This window comes from Mastomys coucha, unplaced genomic scaffold, assembly GCF_008632895.1.
Source record: "Mastomys coucha isolate ucsf_1 unplaced genomic scaffold, UCSF_Mcou_1 pScaffold20, whole genome shotgun sequence".
NCBI classification, from domain to species: Eukaryota; Metazoa; Chordata; class Mammalia; order Rodentia; family Muridae; genus Mastomys; species Mastomys coucha.
The window spans coordinates 120,000,657-120,026,805 of NW_022196903.1; the positions used below are offsets into that span (position 1 = coordinate 120,000,657).

General features: G+C 46.1%; 1 protein-coding gene across 2 annotated transcripts; it reads right to left on the reverse strand.

Moving 5' to 3' along the window:
- Positions 1–658: 658 nt before the first annotated feature.
- Positions 659–15,853, reverse strand: Tigar (TP53 induced glycolysis regulatory phosphatase). Of its 2 annotated transcripts, XM_031383514.1 has the most exons (6): positions 15,726–15,853; positions 8,460–8,497; positions 5,303–5,424; positions 3,740–3,817; positions 2,190–2,300; positions 659–1,480 (listed from the first exon to the last, which is right to left on the reverse strand). In XM_031383514.1, exons 1-6 carry the CDS (start codon positions 15,755–15,757, stop codon positions 1,055–1,057), a joined length of 807 nt encoding a protein of 268 aa, XP_031239374.1. In that variant the 5' UTR covers positions 15,758–15,853; the 3' UTR covers positions 659–1,054. The 2 variants fall into 2 exon arrangements, with proteins under 2 accessions (XP_031239374.1, XP_031239375.1); XM_031383515.1 differs by lacking the exon at positions 2,190–2,300.
- Between the last annotated feature and the right edge of the window lie 10,296 nt (positions 15,854–26,149).

Genomic DNA, 26,149 nt, shown 5'->3' on the forward strand with positions numbered 1-26,149 from the left:
CCGTTTGCCCTCTGCTCAGAGGACCCTTACTGTGTTTTGATTGAGTGAGGCGTTCTTTTCTTCCCCCCAGGCTGCTTTTATTACTTTTGTGTGCATGTGTCCAAGTGTCTGTAGAGGCACGGAGAGGGCACTGGCTCTTCAGTGTTGGGAGTTCCAGGCAGCTGTGAGCTGCCCAACATGGGTAATGGGATCTGAACTGGGGTTCTCAGAGTAACAGGAAGTACTCTTAACTGCCCACCCACCCCTTCAGTTCTTCAGCTGTATTTTGAGGCCTTTAGAAGGATGATGATGATGATGATGACAAAATCCCAAGAGCCTGGGCTGGAGAGATGGCTCAGTGGTTAAGAGCATCTACTGCTCTTCCAAAGGTCCTGAGTTCAAATCCCAGCAACCACATGGTGGTTCACAACCATCTGTAATGGGATCGGATGCCCTCTTCTGGGGTGTCTGAAGACAGCAACAATGTATTCACATACATAAAATAAATAAATAAATCTTAAAAAATATTTTAAAAAAATTAAATAGATAAATCCCAAGAGCCAGTTTCTCCAGTGGATGCTAGCGCGTTCGGCCATTTTACCTTACCCAACAATGACAGTAAGCAGCTTCAGTCTGAATACTCTGAACACGGATACAATCACTGCCAATACGCAGCAAATTATTGAAACCATTCTTTCTTGCAAGCACTTGGTAAGCAAGTGGAAAAGCATACAATTATCCTCAAAATGCAACACCATCTAGACATCAAAAAGGCCAAAGAAAGGAAGCATGTGGAAAAGAAGGCTACTTATCCCCAATGTGCAACACTGAACGTCCTCATAAGTTAATAGATCAAAGACATAATGGGACAGAGTGACAAAATCACTGTAGAAAATGATGTCTCGGAAAAACCAGGTTGGCTGTGAGTAGATTCCCACTAATGTCTGATACAGCCAGAACCCCGGTGGGGCTTTATCGTAAGAATTCTCGACTGCTTCTAAAACGGCAGGAGCAGAGGACAGAAACACAAAGGCCAAGGCACTGCCTTCAGAGGCTCCGCTGAAAGGCTGCACCCTCAGTGCTTCTCAGTCACTCCATTCAGGTGCTCCTGAAGGTTCATGCACACACACTGAATGGACGGCGCGTGTGCTTCCCCGCACTCTATGATGAAGACGCTGATCCCAGTGTTGGGAGTGATGGAGGAGAGTTCGAATTTGTCTCTCACTCCTGGCAACGAGCATCTGAGGTCACTCTGAAAATAACTGAAGAGGCTTCTCATGTAAGCACCATGGCTCACAACTAAGATGCTGGCTGCCAAGCCCAGGGCGCCACCTTTGGGATTCGTCCCCAAGCTGCCATGTTTTCCCACAGGGAAAACTTCTGCCAAGGAGCTTTCCAAACAGCTGCCCGGAGCTGCAGGCAAGCAGCTTTCTCTCTGGCCTGCCTTGCCCAGGATTAGCTGACAAATGAAATCAAAGAAATCCTTTCCGCGCATTTTTACCTACAAGAAAGAAGAGGAAATCAAGCAGAGTGAATGATGCCCTTAAATGGTAAGTCTGAAATACAACTATTCCAACCCAAGGTTTCTATGGGACTTCAAAGCATCACTTGATGCCGAAGACATTAAAAAAATGGGAAGGGCTGGAGAGATGGCTCAGTGGTTAAGGCACTGACTGCTACTCTTTCAGGAGTCCTGAGTTCAATTCCCAACAACATGATGGCTCATAGCCATCTGTAATGGGATCCGATGCCCTCCTTCTGGTATGTCTGAAGACAGCTCCAGAATACTCATATACATAAATAAATAGTTTTTGTTTTTTTTAAAAAAAAAAAAGGAAAAGGGTGGGAAGAGGAAGGCTGGGGCAATGCCAAGTAGGCAAATCTCTCGCCATACAGGCACGGAGACCAGAACCCTGGGGGTCCAGAGGCACAGCCGGATTCACTGGCTGCCTCCAATGCCTGTGCCAACAACTGCCTATACCACTACCTCATGTTAAGTTTTTCCCAGCAGTATCATCTATCATCAGTAATGGATGCTGACTCACTTGGAAAAATGGGGGGGGGGGGCGTGAGGGGGTGCACATTCAAAGCTTGCAAACCACTTGACTGTCAGTCGCAAACACCAATACAAACCCAGTCAGAATTTAGTGACTAGGTCATTGGCACACCGGCCAGCGACCTGGCAGCTTAGACGTACTCAGGCTGCGTACCTGCTCTACTGTCTCTCCTCCTGGTGGGGTGAACATGGGACATTCTTCCCCAGCGGCTTTGGCCATGGCCCGAAGCTCGCTTAGTGGTTTGCCTTCCGCGACTCCGTACATCTACAACAGTCCAGTTAGACAGAGGTGCGGCTTACAAATCGACATGTGAAAATCTGAAACCATCCCAGGAAGGAGCTCACCTTCCTTCCCTATCTGTGACCCCATCGGCTAGGAATACACTTGCGTGCTAATGGGACTCACTCAGCAGAGGCCCGGGCCCTTGACCACAGTAGGACTCCCAATCTGGGTCCAGGTGGCTGCAGGGAAGAACTTGCCTAGCCTAACCCAAGCAGATGGTGGGGCTTTATCAGACAAACACGGATCTGCCCAGTTTCCAGGGACTTGGGGGGGTGGGGGGGTCAGATGTGCTCAGGGCAACACTTGGGCAGCCCACCCAGTGTCACACTTGATTCTGTTTTCAGCACTGGTTCTCAGGCACAGAGCAGGAAGCTCCTTCTGCCAGAACTTATGTCTCTTGAACCACAGAGAACACATGCAAGCCAGGAGAGACAGGCCTTTTAAAATGCCTTCACCATTCTGTTCTGTTTCTACCCAGGATCAGAAGGAAGCAGGGCTGACAGGGATGCCCTTGAACTTGGGAGTTGGTATTGTAGGGCACAAAAAGCCCCCAATGCTCTAGGAGGACTGGGTTCACATCTCGACTGGAAATCTCCACGCACCTTGCTTTAAATTGAAATCTTAGCTTTCGGAAGGCTCATTTCTGGAATAGAAACTGGGTAAAGAAAAACGATCCACACTCACAGCAGGGCTAGGAGTGGAATGGAGAGCCCTTTGCCTCCTCACGTACAGTGTAAACAAGCTTTTCCTACTCAAGACACTTACCTCAGTTAGAGAAGGCGCTCTACATAAGTACTATGTAGCATGACGGTTGAGTAGATTCCCCTCCCTGCCCATTTCTTCCACCCCCTCCTTGCCCCCCACCCCACCTCCATGCTGAGACTTAAACCCAGGGCTCCAAACATTTTGGCCAAGTACTCTACCACTGAGTTATCAACTCTAGATCCTGATTTTTTTTTTTTTTTTGAGATAGGGTCTACATAGCTCAGGCTAGCCTCAAATTAACTGCCTCCACTTTCCAAGAGCTGTAATTACAGATGTGTACTACCATGCCCAATTACACAGATCCTTAACATATATTAGTTGATTGTAAATTCCCAAGAAAGGGCTGAAGAGATGACTCCACAGTTAAGAGCACTGGCTGCTCTTCAGAGGACCCTGGTTCAATTCCTAGCATGCACAGACAAGGCAGCTCACAACTGTCTGTAACTCCAGTTCCAGGGGATCTGACACCTTCCTCTGGCCTCCTCGGAAACCAGGCATGTCCATGCTATACAGATAGATATCCATGCAGGCAAAACATCCACACACAAAAATATATTAACTGAAACTAAATTTCTAAGGACTGTGGGTGTGCTTTAGCCAAGTGACGGCTCACTGTGAACGTGCAGCTAGAGAGGAACACGAGCAAGTTCAGTTACCCTTTCTCGGAGTCTGGAATCATACTTCACTGGCATGTCTTTGCAAAATCTGCTTTTCTCCAAAATGCTGTGGATGGTCTGAAATCCAAAAGGCAAATGTCTGTTTCTTTTTTATAAGAATGGGTCACCATGAAGTTTCAAAAGCATGCCATTCCATTTTTTTTTTCTTTCTAATTATTAGCAATAGTTTTACTGTGCAAAAAGCTGCTTCTCTGCACAGAGCTGCAGCTCAGTGGCAGAGTACCCGCCCAAGACATACAACCAGAAGTTTCTCTGCCCGGAGCTGCAGCTTGGTTCAGCGGCAGAACACCTGCCTGGCTGGGGCCTAGGCTGCAGCTCAGCGGCAGAGCACCTGCCCAGCACACAGGACACCCGGGGTTTGTGGCTTCTCTTCATGCCTAACTTTAATATTTACTACCATGTATGTCTAGTCTAGTTCAGGCTATCACCTGCTTTTATAAATAAAGGCATATTGGCACTTAGACACATATCCCACTGATAGGCATTTTCTCTCCCTTGGTTATGCAGAGAGGTCACATTAGACCAAATTAAAAGGAGATAAAGGCGGGTTTATTAGGAGGCAGCTCTCAGCCAGGTTCACAAGGAGGAAGTCAGTGAAGTCACACATCTAGTCCGAAGCATGGGGGCCATATAGAGCTGAGGCGAGGAGTGATGACGAGCCAGCTAAGAGCTGGGACTGTATTCACACGTGCCCTGAGTGGGCACTCTTGGTTGGGTTGCCAGAAACATGGAGACTAGGAGTGATGACTTGTTGGTACAGAGTTTTCTCTGTACAAGCCGTGTTGGGGGAGGGAGGAAGGCAGATGGGGTTGTACAGCTTGAGCAGAGATGAGCAGGGGTTGTGGCCTAACAGACTTACTGAAGTCTCTGCAACTACACTCGTACTGTACCCGTGTGAAGAGAAATGAGCAGCTGCCAGACACCAGAGACTGACAAACCTGCACTACTTATTATCTTACAGAAAAGCCATGTCAGCCTTCATTGTGGCTCTGTATGTGTGGTACGCGTGCATGTATGCACCTTTATGTTAGGGCCCTCCTGGAGGCCCTAAGCTGACCTGGAATGTATTCTTGATTCTCTCTTTCTCTCTCTCTCTCTCTCTCTCTCTCTGCTTTACTTATTGAGGCAAACTCTCTTGTTCAACCTTAGGTTCACCAGTTCTGGCTTATCTAGTTAGCCAGCTTGTTCCAGGGGTCTCTTCCTTCTCCCAATTGCTGGGATTTCTAGGGGCTGCCACATGAGTCCATCTGGGTTCTGGGGAACACCCCCCATATGCCTTGTGGTTTTGTCTTTTGTTTTGTGTTTAGTATTTTATTTAGTGTGTGTGTGTGTGTGTGTGTGAGGGGGTGGGGGGACAGGAAGCACGTGTGCATTATGGTTTGCATGTGGGGATCAGAGGTCAACTTGAAAGAGTCAATTTCCTCCTTCCATTACATGGGTCCCAGAGATTGAACTCGGGTCATCAGGCCATCTCAGTAGGCTTTAGAAGCAGATTTTTTAAGCTCCATATTGTTGAGATCCTGATAGGCAGCCTGAGCTCACCTGCTTAGTCCTCGTGAGGTCGCTGGAGAAAGCATGCGTAAACTGCACATTGCTCAGGAACTGCCCAGCGGCAGCTGCTTGCCAAAACCCAGTCTCAGAAAGGGGCGCGTCTACACCTTGTCCTGTGGTGGGACAGAGCCATTCAAAAACATATCTTAGCAGAGTCACAGGAAAGGGACAAAGCTGCAGTGACTACTGTGACTTCCTTGGGTACCTGACTCTAAACACCATGTCACGGCCCATAGCTCTACAAAGACTCGCCCACTCAAACGCTTCCCTGAAAGCTGCCTGTCTCATGGGAATCCACACTGAGTACTGGGCTGTCTGAGCTCCTCCCACTTTTCCATCTGTCCCTTTCTCCGCTGGCTGTACTGCACGGCAGGATGTTCCTGCAGGCTACAGCCTGTGGCAGGGTCACTTGACTCTCCTCTTCGGCCCACTGTCTAAAGGTCAGGACTGGAATATTACTCTTCTTCTTTCCGTCCTCATTTCATGGGACATGATGGCTCACAACTATAACCTTGGCCCTGTAAAGCTGAGACAGGAGGATTATAGTGAATTAGAGGCCTTCTTGGACTAGATGTAAGTAAGCTGCAGGCCAGCCTAGACTACAAAGTAGTACCGTCTCAAAAGAAGAAAGTTAAAATGTTTTAAAGGATTATTAAAACACTGAAGTCAGGAAACATAAAGCAGGCAATGAAGGACCATCCCAAAAGGAAAGAACTAAACTTCTGGCCTCAAGGATGGAGCAGAAGGGATGGAAGGCTCTCAAACAGAGCTAAAGACAAGACTCAGAAGACAGCTTAGGCACTGGGGGGAGCAGGAACAGTCCACCGGCATGTTATGGATAAACAAGAAGGGAGAACTGTAACAGTTTCCACTACTATAACAGAGCAGCATGGATCAGGTGGCTCGCAGAGCAAAGTCACCTGCTTTTCACTGCTCTGGAGCCCGAAGCTCTGTGTCAGGATGACAGGATGCTGGGCTTCCTTCTGCCGAGGCACAGTGCTGAAAGCTCAAATTGCAGAAAGAAAACAGGGGGACTCCCTGGTGTCACCTTGTAAGTCTCCCTGGTGAAGCTGTCCCTATTATGGAGTCGCATCAGTCTACAGAGAACATCTAACTACAACTCCAAAGGATGAAGAAAGAAGTAGAGGCCGGCAGAATGAAGAAGACAGCAGCAGACAGCTTTCTGAAATGGAGGGGAGGCATGAATCTAAGGCTGAGGAAAGCACCAAGTACATGAGGTAGTTTACATTAAAACGGGGCACAAAGTACATGGGTTAGTTTAAATTAAAACAGGAAATCCCTAGGCTGGAACAAGGGCTGCTGGCTCAAAGCAGCCTGCTTTGCCTGACCTGGCTCCCTCTTCTGGCTTCCTGGGACACTGCACCTAGTGCACAAACAACATGCAGGTTTACATGTATAAATAACAAGTAAATCTTAAAAATCCCTTGTGGGTACATTGAGGGAAAATGAAGACCATCAGAACTAATAAGATTTAAACAGTGGCTGCAGAGACAGCTTGCTCGGCATGAGAGGTGATAGGCTGGCCACTTGACACACTGCTGACAAAGGACCTGACTACAGCAAGGGAGGGTGGAGCCGGAGAGAGGGCTAAGCAGTTAAGAACAGACAACCATCTGCGACTCCAACTCCAGGGAACCCAAAGCTCTCTCTTCTGGTCTCCAAGAGTACTACACACACAGATAGTTCACAGATGTACATGCAAACAAGCCACTCAGACATAAAACAATAAAAAGGAGGGGTATTTGGCTCATGGTCCATAATGCTACGGGAGCCATGTAGAAGGACTGAGGGTGCAGTTGGTTATACTGCACCCAGTTAGGAAGCTCAGGGGTGAATGGTCCCCTCATTATGGGATTTGGGATGGAGCTGCCCACACTTTGAGGATGGGTCTTCCCAACTTAATGAATCTAATCTAGATGATCCCTCCGAGGCGACCGGAGGCTCCCCGATTGTAGTCGTTTCCCACAATTCTAGATCCTACCAAAGTGATAAACCATGTTAACACAATTGCCAACAGACCTCCTTTACCAGCTTACAATAGCTTGGTGCTAGCGATGAGGCCAGGGCCCGGCACCTGCCAGCCTGAGAACTTTCCTCCAGAGCTACGGCTCGGCTCAACAGATGATGGAAGCAGAGAGAGACTAACTTCTGGGTGCCTGGGAAACCATCGGACCACAAGTGTGCCTGCACTGAGGGTGCTTCTCCACCTAAACATACCAATAATCAGAAGGAAGGGACAGACTGCTGCCAGCTAAGGACGCTGCTTGGAGACTTATGTTTACAACCTTTGTAAGTTGTGGATGTCTGTGTCAGAGTGTGTGCCTTTGGCTGTAAGTCCTGTAGAGGCCAGAAGAGGGTGTCAGATCCCCTGCACATCAGATCTGGAGTTAAAAGTGGTTGTGGGTCGCCCAGTGTGGGTACTGGGGACCACATTGGGGTTCTCTGTAAAGCAGTACCCGTTTTCAACCACTAAGCCATCTCATCACCCGGCAAGACTGTGTGGGGATTTGTCTGTTTTTAAAAGAGGGGCAGGGGGAGACCAGGGAGCATCCAACTTACAAAGTCAGGAGACTAACCAACTTAAAAATGGACGTGAATGCAGTTGTGATTACTCATGTTCCACCCCACAGCAGAGTGAATTTCACTGTTACGACAGAAAGCAAGTGCCAATACCAGCCTGTAAATGTCTTATTTCCTAATATGAAATCATTTTTATAGCCTAAATTAACCTTGAAGTCTTTGTATAGTGCAGATACTAGCCTCAAACAGAGATCCTCCTGCCTCAGGCACCTGCCTACGGAATGACTGGGATGACTGGCACGAGTCACTTGGCTTTAATCACAACTGTGGTATTTCAAGTCCTTTACAACCCAAGGTGACTTTTCAGTGACTGGCCCCTGTGAGGGTCTGCATAGAGAGGCACTATTGGAGAAGCCTGTGCGTGTCATGCCCAGTTCAGAGACTTCTGTTCCTCCGGGTGACCTACCGTTTTAGTCGGATTCTGAGGTTACCATGATACCCTCAGCCCCTAACCCCAATCCAATTCAACCCTATCACAGTGCTGCCTACCTGCCCCCGCCCCAAGTTATTAACAGTGAAGTGAGCTGGGCAGTCTGATGAGACCAACCTTGAATGATCTTCTCCTTATTAAGTCTTGTTTCACCACTGAAATAAAAAGAAAAAACTGTTACCAAATTATTTTTGAAAAGAGAGAAAAAAAAGAAGAGTAATGAGGTTCACAACAAATCTTAAACTTCCAAATCTAAATGTTTTCTTTCCAGTCTTCTACTCCAACTCTTGAATTCCAAATCAAGCCACACCTAAAGCAAATGTAAATAGGTCAGGAAATCAATGTAAAATGAACCGCTGGAGGAAAAAGCTATTACAAATGCAGGTGTGTACACATTAATTTTATTTATGATGAGGCAGTCTTGTTAAAATAAACGTATTGATTGAGCAAGATTACTTCAAGGCAGCAGGCCCAGAACCAGGGTGGCCATCTGTGAGCGGCAGCCCCGAAGGAGCATGTGACAGGCGTCAAAATGGAAAGACCCTTAGCACCCAGAATTGACCCTGGTCCTGGATTGGAGGCAGTCATACTGTGAGGTAACTATTGCCACCTTGCAGACCCACTGTGTGCCCAATTGAAGTGTGGTTACACTTTGAGGATTTAAAAATCAAAACAATCCCAATCTTAAAGCAACCAGAAGACCAACAGGACTGACTGGAAAGATTTCCAGGAAATAAATGGGTAAATTGAGGCTGGAGGAAAGGGGTGAGAGGGAGCCACATGGGCAAGCCTAGATGGCAGGTTAGACCTAGAATAAAAGTCACCGAGTGAGGCTAGAAGGATGGTCAGTTGGTAAAGTGACCACCACACAGGGCTGAGTTGGGATCTCTGCAGTATGGAGAAAGCTGGGCATGGCGACATGTGCCTGTAATATCGGCACTGTCAATCTCTGGCCTCCACATGCAGTGACTGAATAAAGTTCATTCCTTAAAAGCAAACACAGGCTGGGCAGTGGTGGCGCACGCCTTTAATCCCAGCACTTAGGGGGCAGAGGAAGGCGGATTTCTGAATTCCAGGCCAGCCTGGTCTACAGAATGAGTTCCAGGACAGCCAGGGCTATACAAAGAAACCCTGTCTTGGGAAACCAAAAACAACCAACTAACCAAAAATCAAAATAAAACAAGCAAAAAAAAAAACAAACACAGATTCTATCTAAGAGACATCAAGAGGGACTGGAGAGATGGCTACTGAGTAAAGGAGCTATTGCCCTTGCAAGGACTAGGGATCCATTCCCAGCAGCCACATGGTTGCTCTAATACCCTCTCTTCTGAACTCAACAGACATCAGGCACACATGTGACACATGCACATATATTCAGACAAAACATTCACATACATTTAAAACCAAACAAACTGCAAAGGCTGTGTGGTGAGAGAACAACTTGCACAATGAAGGACTGAAGGCAAGGTATGCAGTAATATTCAAGTGCTAACTCCTTGGAAATGAGGGAAATAAAACATCTGGATTCACATAGAGAAACACTAGAAGGATATATTAATAGGTCCAGGCACAGTGACACATGCCTTTTCCTGCATGGCCAAGGTAGGGACAGAATGACGTAGCTCCTGCCCCTGAGACAGGGCCAGCAGGCATGAATACCCACATATTCAAAGAATGTCCTTCCTGTTAACGTGAATGACTCCAGTACAGAAGGCAAAGGTGTGGCTAGTAATGGTAAATCCCTAAGGCTATATGGAAAAGAACTCTAAAAATATGGGTTCAAAAACATGTAATTTCTCAAAAAATAAGGATGTAACATGAATTATATGAGGAGCTTCACAAAACTAAAAGAACCAAAGCAGCTGTGTGGTGAGCCAAGTCAGGAAGATCCTTTTCTGTTTATGCTTACAAAGGCAGGCAGAATCCCGAGTTCAGGGTCTGCCTGGGGCAGAGCAAGGTAAGGCAGAGGTGTGGTAGAACGGTATTTCAGGACAGGGTCCCAACCCAGCTAGTTTACGGTTGGTGCTTATCAGAAGTAGGCAGAGCTCAGAATTCTTTTGCAAACTTAAAAGAAAATGTGTGCCTGCCGTCTCCTAGGAAATCAGGGAGCTGGGATAATGGGATGCTGATTCACAGGATAATCAAAAGGGAACCTGGGGTAAACGACTGGATTGAAATTTAAAATAAAAGACTGGGCTTGTGGACTGCAAGAGAGATGTGCCATCCAGAATTTTTTTTTTTTAAAACAGCAAGAGAGAACTGCTTGGAGAACTGTCTCTGGCAGAGCTGTCTAGAGAAAGCGGAACACAGAGAAAGGCGGCTGAAGAGCCAACACAAGCAGAACCCAGGCCACCATTGTGGACCCACGAGTTGACTTCCGAGTCGTTTGGTTGGCCACTCCCAGACACTTGTCACTCAAGAGGCAGAAGCAAGTGGAACTTGGTGAGGTCAAGGTCAGCCTGAACTACCTAGTGAGTTCCAGCCAGAGCTACACAGTGATGAGTATCTGTCTCAAAAAAAGTTTCTTTCTTGTTTAAGCAAAAAAGTATAGTGGTGGAGCCCTTGCTTACCATGCAAGGCCTCAGGTCCATACCCAGTACAGCAAAATAAACTACGTAACTAAAGTACAAGTAAGTAAATGAATATGGTCCCATGGGTAGAGGAATAGCAACAAGGAGAACTGTTTTGGTTCCTAAACATATTTTTAAAAATGCATGATTACATAAATGAAATTAATGTGTTTGGAACTGTTTAGGTCTTGGCAAAACCAAGACTACTGATGGCCCACTATTAATAAGAGTTCCTATATATAGTATGGCAGCATCTTAAGAAATAGCCACCAGAAAAGAACATTAACCCTGACATACAGAAAGGTCAGCAGCAGAAGGCTGGGCTGGGCATGCTGGTGTTCCTAAACTAGGGAAAGAAATCCATGTCCTGGGTTCACTCCCTATCTCAGCTTTAAAATCTTCCTGAGACCAATTAAAAACTGCCTCCTGCTGACTCATGGTTTCATTTCAACACTTGGGAGGGTGAGAAAGAAAATCTGCTTGAGTTCATATCATATCTGCTTGGGTTACATATCAAGTTGCAGGCTATCTCAGGCTACCGAGCAAGACTTGCTCAAAGGACCAAAAGCTGTGTTTGATGACACACAGCCTGTAAGTCTAGCAGGAGGATCAGGAGTTGAAGGTCCTCCAAGGTGCACAGTACCTCTGAGATCAGCCTGGGCTAAAGACCCTAAAGACCTGTCTCCAAAATCTAAAGAAATAAAACAGAACTGCTTGTAAGTAGAAGTTTCACACACACACACACACACACACACACACACACACACACACCCCCCGCCCAATTACTTCCAGCAAGAGGCAAGGAAGCATCCTCACTATGCACATTCAAAATCAAGGGTGGAGTGGGGGAGGGAGATAAATTGCTCAGTTGGTAGGTAAATTGCTCCCTATGTAACCATGAGTACCTGGGTTTCATACCTGAAGTAAACATGTGGGTGGGCCGATAATCCCAGCACTGGGGAACTAGAGCCAGCCAGCCGAACACAATCAGAAACCTCCAGAACTAACAAAAGACCCAGGCTCAAAAAATTAGAAGGAGGGGCTAGCTAGAGAGGTGAACTCTATGGTTAAGAGCGCTGGCTGGTGATTCACAGCCATCTGTAACTCCAGTTCTAGGGGATCTGCTGCTCTCTTCGGGCCTCTGGGGGGGATTGCATGCACATGGTACACAGACATTCCTCCTCACAAAACAGGGATGCACATAAAATATAAGTAAATCTTTTTTTTAAAAAAAGGTGGAGAGTGGGGCTGGAGAGATGGCTCAGTGGTTAAGAGCACTGACTGCTCTTCCAGAGGTCCTGAGTTCAATTCCCAGCAGCCACATGGTGGCTCACAACCATCTGTAATGAGATCTGATGTCTTCTTCTGGTGTGTCTGAAGACAGCTACAGTGTACTCATAAAATAAACAAATCTTTAAAAAAAAGAAAAAAGGTGGAATCTTAAAAAAAAAAAAAAGGTGGAGAGTGACTACACACACACATACAAATGAGAAAGTTACTAATTTTGCCAATCCAACACTTTGCAGACAGCACTGAGAGAGAAATTTCTCCGTATGGGCAGTGGCCATTCTTTTGAACACTAACTGAAGAGAATCCAAGTGACAGGATAGTTTGCAAAGGCACTGCCCCACATCTAGTGATTCTTTTCAGTAAGAGGTAAAAATAAAAATGGATGCGATATAGCGAACCACCATTTCCTTCAGCTGTAGGTTGATCCCTGCTGGGGCTGGAGACAGATATTCAGTGGGGAAGAGTGCTTGCTCTGTAAGAACTGAGCTTAGATCTGGGTGCTACCTACACAGCAGGGTATGTGCCTGAACTGGGGTGCTGGTGGCTGGAGAGAGGAGTGGGGTCACTGGGGCATGCTGGCTGCCAAGTTAGCTTCAGGCTCAGTGAGTTACTGAAGTCTTGTCTCCCCACCTACATGTGAAATACACCCCCAACACACACACACACACACACCTGCTACTTTTTAGTGTCTAGCAGGCAGCTTTGAACTCAAGCCACATTATAAATATTCAAAGATTACATAACCCAAAATAGAACTGTCTCCCCAAAACCTGTGTAAATATTTAGTATTACAGCTTTTAGCAGCTTTGCAACGTTTCTAAAAATCGAGGCAGGTGTTTAAAGTTAGTTTAGGAGCTGGGCAAGGCTAAGGCAAGCCCTTTGCTAGGGAGCCACTGCCCGGAACCAGAGAAGGTGGAGGCTTCAGAAAGGTCAGAGCTATGTAGTTGGACGGAGTTGAGGATGCATCACTCATTTTTCAAATTCTGCAGGATGATCCATTTCCAAAACAGAACACCAGGCCCCACAGAAGTCTAGACACTTATGCCAAGAGCTGAAGTCTCATGACCTGCCATTTATAGGCCCTGTGGGAGGGGGAGGGGTGCTGCCTGAGACTCCATGGGGACACACGCAGGCTGTAGGTTACTCTGCTGTTACTTACTAGTGAGTTCCTTGGCTCAGGTTTACACGCTTAATCCCTTGTTAGATCCTTATAAGGATTCCAAGTCAATAGACAGCTTCAAGCTGACCTCAGCACAGGAGCCGATCTCTGTGAGAAATTAGCACACAACTGGGGCTTTCACAGCACATTTATTCCAGTGTATAAATTACCGCCTCACCTGATGTCACCTGATCCTTAATTCACTTTTACCAACCACTTCAACTGCAAATACAGATTCAAAGGCTAGTCTCAGAGTAAAAAAATAATAATAATAAAAAAAATAAATTATATAAGTTTGTTAAAAAATATTAAAAGCTTTAAGAGCTGGCTAAAAATGGAAGTAAAATGGCTCTGCCTGTGACTGACTATAAACACAAGCACTCAAGAGAATCCAGGCCTGAGGCCTTTACATTCCAACACTCACCCAGCTTCCCACTGTGGGGTTACAACGCTGCTGCAACTTTCAAGAGAAATTACAGTTCAGTGCTAATGAGAGACTTGAAGCCTGGGATTCAGGGTGTTCTAGTCCAAAAATGACCACTTCCGTTTCAAAATATGAAAAAAATGGAGAGATGACTCAGCAAGTAGGGGACTGACTGCTCTTCCAGAGGATCCAGGCTCAATTCCCAGCACCCACGTGGCAGGCTAACAACTGTCCAGAGCTCCAACTCTAGGAGATATGACCCCCTTCCCTCTGGCCTCTTTGGGCACCAGGAACACACATGCTACACAGACATACATGCAGACATCTTTACAAATAAAATAAATTAATTAATAAAAAATTTAAAACATGACAAATTGAGATAAACATAAGATTTCATGAAGGATTAGGTTAGACCCAAGGAAATTGCCTGGGAAGACCCAATTTGTCATGCCTGGAGTCTGGACTCCCCTAACTCACCAGTGAATCACAGACACTCCCTATTCACACAGATAATTAAGAATCTAAGTAAGGGCCAGGAGGTGGTGGCACATGCCTTTAATCCCAGCACTTGGGAAGCAGATTTCTGAGTTCTAGGCCAGCCTGGTCTACAGAGTGAGTTCCAGGACAGCCAGGGCTACATAGAGAAACCCTGTCTCCAGAAAAAAAAAAAAAAAAAAAAAAAAGAATCTAAGTAGGGATGGTTGCCCAGATTGCCTATAGCTTTAAAGGGGCTTTCCCAACTGAGTCCAGAATGTTCTCAGATTGAAAGGAAGACAAGGGGACTTGTGTTCCTTCAGTGCTCCCAATAAAGCTGTATCATCTCCCAGAACATTCTAGAAAACACAGGGAAGTTACACAGAAAACACAGGGAACCAGATTTCTAACTTAGCCACTAAAATCCCTGAATCCTGAAGGTCCACTTCACATGAGGCAGGAGATCATCTTCCTATAAAGAGGAATCTGGACAGAAAAGGCATCAGTTGAAGACGGCCTGACAAGGTTCAAACGCTGTCAGCACTCCTGTGAGCCCTATGAAGACCAAACGGTAATCAGTCCTGCTCTGAGAAGCTGTTCTGATAAGCCCTGACTACACAGGTGAGAGTCAGCTGCGTCTTATCTGAGCTTTGCTTAAAGAACGCGTTATTTAATTCTCGGGTATATTTCTTCCTCTCTGCTGCCAGGCGCTCCATCTTCTCCATTTGGTTCTCTAACCCGGCGGGATTACTAAAACTGCAGCCATCAATCTGCTTATCGGCACGCAGGTCAGGAAGATTAAGTCTGCCTCAGATGCCTAGGCTACAAGGTTGCTTCTAGCTGGAGCCTGAATCCCAACCCAGCAACGCCTTGAAGCTTCCGTCCTCTTACCAACCCTGAATTTGCCTACCATCACCAGGCAAACACGTACAGAGAAGGGAAACGATAGGTGACCTACAGCCAGATTCTGCTCCATGAAATCTGTCATGATAAAAATGTTTGTTCGGGGTGATGCAGTCGACAGAGAGGAGAGCTCGGACCCTCTGTCTTTTTTTTTTTCCTCAGAACTGTAACCTCTGAAGGGAGATAAATTGCAAAAGTATCCCCGATGCGAGGAGAAAAGGGGAAGGGGAGGGTGAGAAAACAAGACAACCAGCACAAGAGAGATGATGTGTGTGGACCAGCAATTCTGAAAACTCTGGAATTTACTAGGGGGCAGAAAGGTCACACTGAGAGGTCGAGAGACCGGGAAGATCATGTGCTTCTCCACACTTCTTTCCTCGAGAAAACGCAAGGCTGTTGACAGTTTTAGACCTGACTTCCCCACTCAGGGTGTCGCAGATAAAAGATTGGACACGAGAGGACGCAAAGGAAAAGCACATGGAAAGCCCACCCTCCCAGGATTGGAGTACGTAGGGACCAGAAGAGACCCAGGCCAGGAAGCTCCCGGCCACGGCGATACTCACTGGCGGATGACGGTCAAGGCGAACCGCGGCATCTTGGCCCAAGTCGCGTGAGCCAAGATCCAGCTCTGCAGTACCGCGCTGCACGGACTGCGGGGCTACTTTGCCGACACTACTTCCGTCTGCCCTGCGGACCGGCTCCATAGCTATTGGTCGAGGCTGCTGAACGTCACCACAGGTCTACCAATAGGAGCGGAGACTGAAAGCCGGGAAAGGCCCCGCCCAGGCCAGTGGCGCTTGCGCCCCTGCGCGCCAGCCTGTGATTGGCGCCCGGCAGGTGCGCGCGGCCCCGCCCTGGGTTAACGCCCTGAGTCGCGCCTGAGTGAGACCGCTGCCGGCGCCAGGGGCAGATAAGGACTGCTTTGATTCTTTTAAGCTGAACTGATTTGAGGAAGGCATGCGAGGTGTAGGGTCTATAGTGTGCCTAGGCGATGGCGTTCTCATGGTTACACGGCCAGACTGCATCCTGTGAGGGTTAGCTGTTATCCTTTACCTGGGAAGTGAGGTCAAACTAGATAGATAGATGTAAACCAACCTAGTTTCTCTCAACTTAACGAAAAACGTTTGACAGGCCCCTTTCTTGCCTTCTGCTTTGCTGAGCCCGATCCTCCCAAACATTATTACCAAATATTTTCGCTAATACTGCTACCATTTATAAGTCACAACAGAAATCTCCACTGATAATCTGTTGTGTTAAGAGTTGAATTCAACCACTCTTTAAAGTAGTTTCTATTGTAATGAATGTTATCTCTTGCAGTGATCTAGAGGAAAGGCTTTTCCTTAAAAGCAAATGCAGGGGCCGGGCGGTGGTGGCGCACACCTTTAGTCCCAGCACTTGGGAGGCAGAGGCAGGCAGACTTCTGAGTTCGAGGCCAGCCTGGTCTACAGACTGAGTTCCAGGACAGCCAAGGCGACACAGAGAAATCCTGTCTCAAAAGAAAAAAGAAAAACAAAAAAACAAATGCAGGGTCATAGATTCTGTATAAAACCCTTTGAGAGGGGTTGGGAAGTTGGCTCAACCCTTTAAGAGCACTGATTACTTGCTCGTCTAGAGAACCAGGTTCAAAGCCCAGTACACCCATGGAGGCTATCAAACATCTGTAACTCCAGTTCCAGGAGCTCTGTTACCTTCTCCTGACCTCTGTCTCACGTTATACACAAACATTCAGGCAAAGCACCTATACACATAAAATAAAAATAAATCTCAATAAGTAAATAGATGTCTTCAAACCAAGACTGAGCCGCTAATCCTGAGCCGCTAGTCCTCAGCCATATGATAGGAACATAAGGATAAAAGGGCTATAGGGGTTGGAGGTCACGGCCTGTGCCCAGCAAGCCAGGCCTGGCCACCTAGGCTTCCTAAGACAATTGAGAGCCAAATAAATAGCCAAATAAATAGTGAGGAAAAAGGAGAAAAAGGAGGTTTATTCAGTGTCTACTGTTCCTCACCTCAGTCTATCGGTGAGATCCTAAATTTTCTCTGAAATTTTAAATGAAAGCTAAGAGACAGACATGACTAAGTAACCCAGACATCAAGGTATGGTCTTCCACTGAGGAATGTCTCAGATCAGCCTATCTATACCAAGTGATGTTCCTCCCACAGAGCGTTGCCTCCTCTGACTGCCCTCAGGCCTTTTTCTCCCTCTAGCAAGAGATTCCTGGAGCTGGGCAGTGGTGACACACCCCTTTAATCCCAGCACTTTGGAGGCAGAGGCAGGTGGATTTCTGAGTTCAAGGCCAGCCTGATCTACAGAGTGAGTTCCAGGACAGCCAGGGCTACACAGAGAAACCCTGTCTTGAAAAACAGAAACAAACAAAACAAACAAACAAAAAAAAGAGATTCCTGGAGAGACTCCATTATTTCAACAGACTTATAGCCAAAGAGAGAGCACAAGAGTCTCTATTGGATATATTTTATTCTTGCCAAGTGTGGTGGCACATACCCTTAATCCCTGCACTCGGGAGTTAGAGGCAAGAAAATATTCTGAGTTTTAGGTCAACCTGGTCTACACAGGGAGTTCCAGGCATCAGGGGTTACATTGTTAGCCCCTGGATGATGATGATGATGATGATGATGATGATGATGATGATGATGATGATGATGATGATGATGATGATGATGATGATGGAGAAGGAGGAGGAGGAGAAGGAGAAGAAGAAGAAGAAGAAGAAGAAGAAGAAGAAGAAGAAGAAGAAGAAGAAGAAGAAGAAGAAGAAGAAGAAGAAGAAGAAGAAGAAGAAGAAGAAGAAGCAGCAATATGCTGGCTAGTTTTATGTCAACGTGACACAAGCTATTGTTATCTGAGAGAAGTTGTCTTAGTTAGGGTTTCGTTGGTGTGAAGAGACACTGTGATGGTCATTCCCAGTTGCCAGTTTGACTATGTCTAGAATGAACTTCAGTCCAGAAATGGGGATATGGCTGTGATCCAGATCTTGAAGTGGAAGACATAGGCTTTGATCTGGGTTTTGAAGCATAGTGGCCATGAAAACCTTAGGCCCAGGCAAGGTGATACACCCCTTTACTCCCAGAAGACAAAGGCAAGTAGATCTCTGAGTTCAAGGCCAACCTGGGACGAAGCAAATTCCAAGTAAAGAACAGCTCAGGTCCAAGCATGGCAGCACACACCTTTAATCTGGACCATACCTTCTGCTGGAGGCCTACATAAGGACAATGGAAGAAGGGAGGCTTCCTTCTTCTCCACTAGCTTGCGCTTACTTGCCAGCACATCTGTTGGAACCTACTTATTCAGCATTCCAGCTTACACCAAAGACCAGCTGAAACATCTAACCTCATGGGACTGAGCAACTACTAGATTCTTAGGCTTCTCATTCATAGCTGCCCATTGTTGGGTTAGGTGGACTACAGATTGTAAGTCATTATGTAAGATCCTCGAGACCCTCAGAGACTCTTAGCCTCAATGTGCTACCCACAGATCACAGCTTGACAATGGATCACTGCAATAGCATGAGGTTTATCGACCCAACGTGCGTGGCCAATGCACGCGGAATTGGTTATCCAAGTAGGAAGAGGCAACCCTGAACTCGGAAAGCACACATCTTTTATACTTTACAGAGGCAACAGGGCTAGTTGGCTTATTCTGATTGGTGCAGTATCAAACAAAGGATCTCTTCAGGCATTGGTTGGCTTACTCAAGGGGGCTGTTCTTGGCTTCATTGCCCCCTTACCTAACTCTTGTACCTGGCAAGCCCCTGGAATGGGTCATGCTCGAAAGTCCCGGAATTTTTGTAAGGTCAGGGTGTTCTTGGACCCCTGTACAGGGAGGGCTAGAACATCTAATCTTGTTCTTACAGATTATGTTCTAGTCAGCTTTTAGTTCAGCCCAGCCCTCCTGACCTTAAAAACTTTGTTTTTCTTATACAGGCAGATGTCTCTACTATAGGCAATTTTGGCTTATTATTTCTTTCTCAAAAGTCTTGCTTTTACCTTTATTTCTATATTCCCAGAACTTTGTTTCTATATTCTCAAAAACTCGGTTTCCATATTCCCAGAACCTTGTTTCTACAGCTTTGTTTTTCACTTTATTCAATTTCAATAATTTCCCTTAATATATAGAGACATTGCATAAGTTCTATGACTCGAGAACCCTGACCAATACAGGCACCATGACCAAGCCAACTTGTATAAAGGTAAACATTTCACTGGGGCTGGCTTACAGTTTCAGAGGTTCAGTCCACTATCGTCAAGGCAGGAAGCATGGCAGAATCCAGGCAGGCATGGTGCTAGAGGGATCAGGAGTTCTACATCTTGATTTAAAGGCATCCCGAAAGAGACTGACTCATCCACACAGGGTGGATGCCTTTAGATCAAGATAAGAGATAGAATGTTGGAGACAGATTCGAAACCAGTTCCAAGGATCGTTACATTTGACCTTGTAGCAATTGGGAGAGAGACGGAAGCGGTAGGCTTCCTTATCTTCAGTACAGAGATGAGAAATGTGGTCTCAGAAGAAACTAAGGCAGTTTGTCTAGGCTCATGAAGCTAGTTGGCACAGGGCTAGTTCAGAGACGCTCAAACTTCATTCCCAATGGATTACCCTGTGGAGGAATTTTAATGCAGCAACATGGCTGTTCCCACAAAGGATCACATCCAAAGACCTAGGTCTGTGTGATCTTGCTGGAATGACTCACCTTTAATCCTCTGGCTGGAATACTGACATGCCCTTAATTCACACTTTAAATCCCAAACAAGTGATTCAGAGAAAAAAAAAATGATGAGTCAAAGAAAGATTTGACAGAATGAATCAGAAATGGGATATGCCCAACTCTTATGAGAATAGGACAGGAAAGAGGCTACTTAAGAGAGCAGGATGGGGGTAGACACAGAGACTGACAGACAGATAGACACACACATACACACACAGAGAGAGGGAGAGAGGGAGAGGGGAAGAGGGAGAGGGAAAGGGGAAGAGAGAGAGGGAGAAGGAGAGGGGAAGAGAGAGGGAGAAGGAGAGGGGAAGAGGGAGGGAGAGAGAGAGAGAGAGAGAGAGAGAGAGAGAGAGAGAGAGAGAGAGAGAGAGAGAGGGGCTTTATATTAGAACAGATTACCAGAGAGTTTGAGGCCAAGCAGAGCAATTCAGTCAGAATCCCAGAGAACCAGAGAAGCCAGTTTGAATCAGTCAGCTTGGAGATTTGGAGATTTGGGCCAGAACAGCTGAGTTAAACAGCCAATAAGACTTCAGAAAGAGAAAGGTTGATGTTATTCAGCAATAAGCCTCTGAGATGACAATTATATCTGGTGAATAGAAGTTACATTTACATTGCCCAGCAGAGCTCCAGAAAAGCTAAGTCTGATTAAATCTGTGAGGGAACTCTTCTGACACTCGTATGTTTATAATGCCTAGTCATTTTTGGCCCTGAGAGTTAGCCATTTGGAACCCTTCTTTTCCCACCAAGTTCCTCTCTTACTTCTATGGCCCTCCACTGTATTTATTTTTAGGTTGGTTTTTGTTTGTTTGGTTGGTTTGGGTTTTTCAAGACAGGGTTTCTCTGTGTCTCCCTGGCTGTCCTGAAACTCACTCTGTAGATGAGGCTGGCCTTTAACTCACAAGAGATCTGCATGCTTCTGCCTCCTGGAGCAGATTAAAATTATACACCACTGTACATGTCCCTCAACTTTATTGATTGAAACAGGGTTTTTCAGTGAACTTGAAGCTCCCTTGTTCATCTAGACTAGCTTGCCAACAAGCCCCAGGGATCCTCCTGTCTCGACCCCTAACCCTAGCACTGGGATTAGAAGCACAAATAGACAGGGGCGGGGAGATCAGAAGTTCCAGGTCATCCTTGGCTGGCCTTTCACATGGGTCCTAGGGATCAAACTCAGGTAGGTACTCATGTTTATGTGGTGGACATGTCACAGATTTTAAATTTAGTCATTTAATGAATCTAAATTAAAATTTATTGATGATTCGCCAGAATACATAGCATTTAAAGTAGTTGATGGATAGAAATACAGATTTCAGGCTAATTAGCGTGGTCTCTCATTACACAGTGAACCCAGATAGCACTCTTACCCAGTGAACATGTGTAGTTTTTATATACCAATTATAAAACAATCTGCTAAAATAAAGAAGGACTCATCAGAGTACAAGCAGGACCCTAAGTTTAAAGCCAATGAAGACAGAGGGAAAAAAATGCTTGTAGCCGTAGTGCTCCTCAATCAGGGGCAGGAAGTCTCACGTGAAGACCACATAGCTAATTCAGAGTTCCAGGCCTGGTGTACCCAGGAAGACACTCTCCCAAACAAGCAACAAAAAGAACAATTGCCATTTGAGTACAGACTAGGGGCTTTCAGGGGCCAGAGAACTGCAACTCTATGATAGAGGGAGCTGTCTGCCACTGTGCTGCCCAGGCAAATCTTTTCAGGTTTCCGGAGGCAGAGGCTGCAGTGGTTTATACCGACATTAAAGAGGGAGATGCTTGGATTTACCGGCAGGAACCTTCAGGCACCGCCGCTGTCATAACTGATTACATGCTGGACCCCGAGGGAAGAATAGGATCCCGAAAGCAACAGAAAATCAAGGCTACACGGTAAACCATCTGTTTTACGCAGCCACTGAGAAATAATAAATGCAGCCAATGATCCAAGCAAGAGAGGCCTGCCAGGCCCACTGTGCCCAGCTCTCTGTGGAAGCTGGGGGTGGAGGGAGATGGGTTTTGGCAGTCGGTCTGCCAACACCTGGCATCTGTTACCGGGAGCTCCCGATGATGCTCATAACGGCCAACCTTTCCACTGATGGACAGTTGAAGGCCGCCTTCTCAGCCCGAGGTGCTTCTGGGGACCTCACTATTATTTGAAGACATGTATCCAGTAATCCCTTTTCATGCCTGGCCCTTTAGCCTGTCACGTCGTGGGGGAAAGAACTCTTTCCCAGGCCAGGTTCATGGCTATTTGGAAGCAATAGCTGAGGCAGCCAGCATGAAGGGTATAATGAAAGTCCTAAGTGCTGCCCAGGATGGCTTACATTATCAATACTCTCTCCCAAGAGTCTCGGAAATGTCTTCACTCCTGGACTAGCTTCCCTTTTGGGGGAAAAAAGCATTTGTGTTTATGGCACTGTTAAGGGAAATTAAGCCTGGGCTTCATGTGTATGTTCAAGGTTAACTGAGTCATGGAAAGCTTTTTCTTCCTTTTTTTCTTTCTTGTTTCCTTCTTCTTCTTCTTCTTCTTCTTCTTTTTTGTCTCACTGTGTAAATCTGGCTGGCCTGGACCTCTTATACAGACTAGGCTGACCTTGAACTCACAGAGATCTGCCTACTTCTGCCTCCCCGGTACTGGACTGGAATGCATGTGACACCATATCTGGCTTCTTCGGGAAATTTTCTGTGTCCCAAACTTTACAAAGACTGCCTCCTTTAGTCCTCCAGATAATCCTGCAAGCTGTCCTACCTGAAAAGTCACAAGAGACTCAAAACTCAAACCAACAGGGTCTGTTAGCCATGGGATTCAAAGCCAGCTCCTACAGCTTAAGCATCCCCGCTTTCCCCTTACAACACCTCAATTCTCTTTCTCTCTCTCTCTTTTAAAAAGATTTATTTATTTACTATATAAGTACACTGTAGCTGTCTTCAGCCACACAAGAAGAGAGCATCAGATCTCATACAGATGGTTGTGAGGCACCATATGGTTTCTGGGATTTGAACTCAGGTCCTCTGGAAGAGCAGTCAGTTCTCTTAACCACTGAGCCATCTCTCCAGCCCCCAATTCTCCATCTCAGTATTACTACATAATGTATATATGTGTGACAGTTACTAATTTTCCAGGTAGGTATCGAGCTTTGGCTCTATTGATTGGGAAGGCAACACAGGCCTAACAGAATGCTTGAGAAAAGATGTTTAGGCTGGGAATGCAGTTCAGGTGGTATGCGGCTTGCCTAGGATGCATAAAGACCTGAGTTCAATTCCCAACACTGCATAAACCAGGTATTGTGGTCCACACCTGTAATCTCAGCAGAGGAGGCAGAGGCAGAAAGAATCAGAAGTTCAAGGTCATCCTTGGCTACAAAGTGAATTTGAGGATGGCTTGATCTTCTGTCTCAAAAAAAACAAAGACAAAAACAATCTATCAAAAACCTATAAAAAGCCAGCCGGCGGTGGCACACACCTTTAATCCCAGCACTTGGGAGGCAGAGGCAGGTAGATCTCTGAGTTCGAGGCCAGCCTGGTCTACAGAGTGAGTTCCAGGACAGCCAGGGCTATACAGAGAAACCCTATCTCGAAAAACAAAACAAAACAAAAAACCTATAAAAAAAAAAAAAAGACTTTTAGTTCCTAAAACACTGCTTCTTCTAGCACTAAAACCTAGGAAGATTTTGGGGGATGAGAATCAAGTAAAACCAGAGGTAATGGTATAGAAAAATAAATATTCCATGGTCCCGTTATTTCACATTTATGGTTACTTGGAAAATAGGAGTGGGTGGTTTTAAGTGTCTGATATTTGTGACTTTCTTAGATGGTGCAGGTTACCTCAAGTTTTGGGGTACAGGGTAGTTTTAATTTCAGAGACTTTTCTGGGTTTGTGTTATGTGTGTGGAACTTAAGCCTGTGCCACCCTAAAATTGAAAGTCTGAAATAGGAAACCATGAATAGGTATGAAGGGCAGAAGTCAGACATCAACCTTGGGTGTGCCTTGTCAAGAGCCCTCTACCTTGGTTTTCAAGACTGAATCTCACTGGCCTGGAGTTTGTCCAGTGAGATTAGATTAGGAAGCCCCAGGAATCCACTATCTCACGTCAGGACCAAGTGAACCTGGGACTTGAACTTGGATCCTCAGAGATTTACATGGTAATCACTTGACCAGATGAGCCATCTTTCTAGCCCCTGATACCAGAGACTTTTTTTATTTTTCCAGTCAGGGTTTCTCTGTGTATCCCTGGCTGTCCTGGAACTTACTTTGTAAGTTGCGAGACTAGATTTTTTTGTTTGTTTGTTTGTTTTGTTTTTTGTTTTTCGAGACAGGGTTTCTCTGTATAGCCCTGGCTGTCCCAGAGCTCACTCTGTAGACCAGGCTGGCCTTGAACTCAGAAATCCGCCTGTCTCTGCCTCCTAAGTGCTAGGATTAAAGGCGTGTGCCACCACTGCCCGGCGAGACTTTTTTTTAAAGGATCATGTTGAAAAGAAAGAATCTGAGGAGTTTTGATGTGTCACTATGTTGCTGGCCATGTCCAGAAGGCCATGTTGGCCTGACCATAAGCGGAAATGCCTGTAGACCCAGAGCTCAGTCTTCTTTCGTTCACACCTACATTTTTCAGGTAGTTGTAGCACATTCTGCATCGTCAGACCTAAGCCTGTTGTGTCCATGAGAGAATGCAATGCTCTGAGTGATTGCCCATGCTTTTCCTCCACTAGATTTCCCTACACTTGGGGGACTTCCTCCACATCTTATTATAGGGAAGGTGACCATAAAGGGTCCAGGAAAAGACTGTGTACTTTCTGCCTCAAGGGATATTACCAGGATTCCAGATCAAGAGACTCAGTGAAGAGTTCCTGAGTCTAGAGAGAGTCTCTGGGCTGAGAGAGGGAGGGAGGGAATGGCAGAGGAAAGACGAGAAAAGCATGTATGTGGGTGGGTCTCTGGGGAACAGGGACTAAGTGAGGAGTGTGACTGTGTGACTTGCTGTGTATGTGCTGGTGTGTGTGTGTGAGTGTGTGTGTGTGTGTGTGTGTGTGTGTGTATGTGTGTGTGTGTGTGAAGTGTGGTAGCACCCATGTGGAAGCGGCCACAGCTCAACCTTGGGTGTCATTCCTCAGGAGCCTTTTGCCTTTAAAAAAAAAATGAGAACTCGGGTTCCTTCCGGTCTATCTGGGCTGGGGTCCAGAGCAGACCTCAGGCACAAGCTCTGCAGCCAGTCCCACAACACCCAGAGGAAGCTCCACTCCCAGGCATTCTGACACACCCAGGATCAGAGGTGAAGAGGATACAACATCTGTCCCAACACTGGGAATAACTGAAACTAGTGGGACCAGGCACACAGAAACTCTGCCAGCCGAGTGACTTGGGTTCCTTCCAGTCTGTCTGGGTTAGTGTTCTGAGCAGACCTTGAGCGCAGGCTCTGCAGCCAGTCCCACAACACACAGAGAAAGCCACACTCCCAGGTGATCTAACAAGCCCAGGATCCCAGGATCCAAGAATCACAGGATCACAAAGACAGCTTGACTCTGAGGAGTTCTGACACAACCAGGATCACAGGAAGGACAGGCTCCAGTCAGATTTAGCAAGGGCAGGTAGCACTAGAGTTAACCAAATGGTGGGGGGCAAGCGTAAGAAAATAAACAACACAAACCAAGGTCACTTGCCATCATCAGAACCCAATTCTCCCACCAGAGCAAATCCTGGCCACACCATCACACCGGAAAAGCAAGACTGATCTAAAATCACTTATCATGATGATGATACAGGACCTTAAGAAAGACATAAATAGCACCCTCAAACAAATACAGGAGAACACAGGTAAAGAGCTAGAAACTCTTAAAGAGGAAACACAAAAATCCCTTAAAGAACTACAGGAAAACACAAACAGGTGAAGGAAATGAGCAAAACCATCCAGAATCTAAAAATGGAAATAGAAACAATAAAGAAATCAGAAAGAGAGACGACCCTGGAGATACAAAACCTAGGAAAGAAATCAGGAGCCATAGATGCAAGCATCACCAACAGAATGCAAGAAATAGAAGTGAGAATCTCAGGGGCAGAAGACACCTTAGAAAACATTGACACAACAGTCAAAGAAAATACAAAAAGCAAAAAGCTCCTAACCCAGAACATCCAGGAAATCCAGGATGCAATGAGAAGACCAAACCTAAGGATAATAGGTATAGAAGAGAGTGAAGACTCCCAATGTAATGGGCCAATAAATATCTTCAACAAAATTATAGGAGAAAACTTCCCTAACCTAAAGAAACAGATGCCC

Coding starts and splice junctions, on each gene's coding strand:
- Tigar (XM_031383514.1), bottom strand. CDS start 15,757: ATGCCGCGGTTCGCCTTGACCGTCATCCGCCA. Junction 8,498..15,725: donor GCCTTGACCGTCATCCGCCA/GTGAGTATCGCC, acceptor TTTTTATTTCAG/TGGTGAAACAAGACTTAATA. Junction 5,425..8,459: donor TAAGGAGAAGATCATTCAAG/GTTGGTCTCATC, acceptor GTCCCACCACAG/GACAAGGTGTAGACGCGCCC.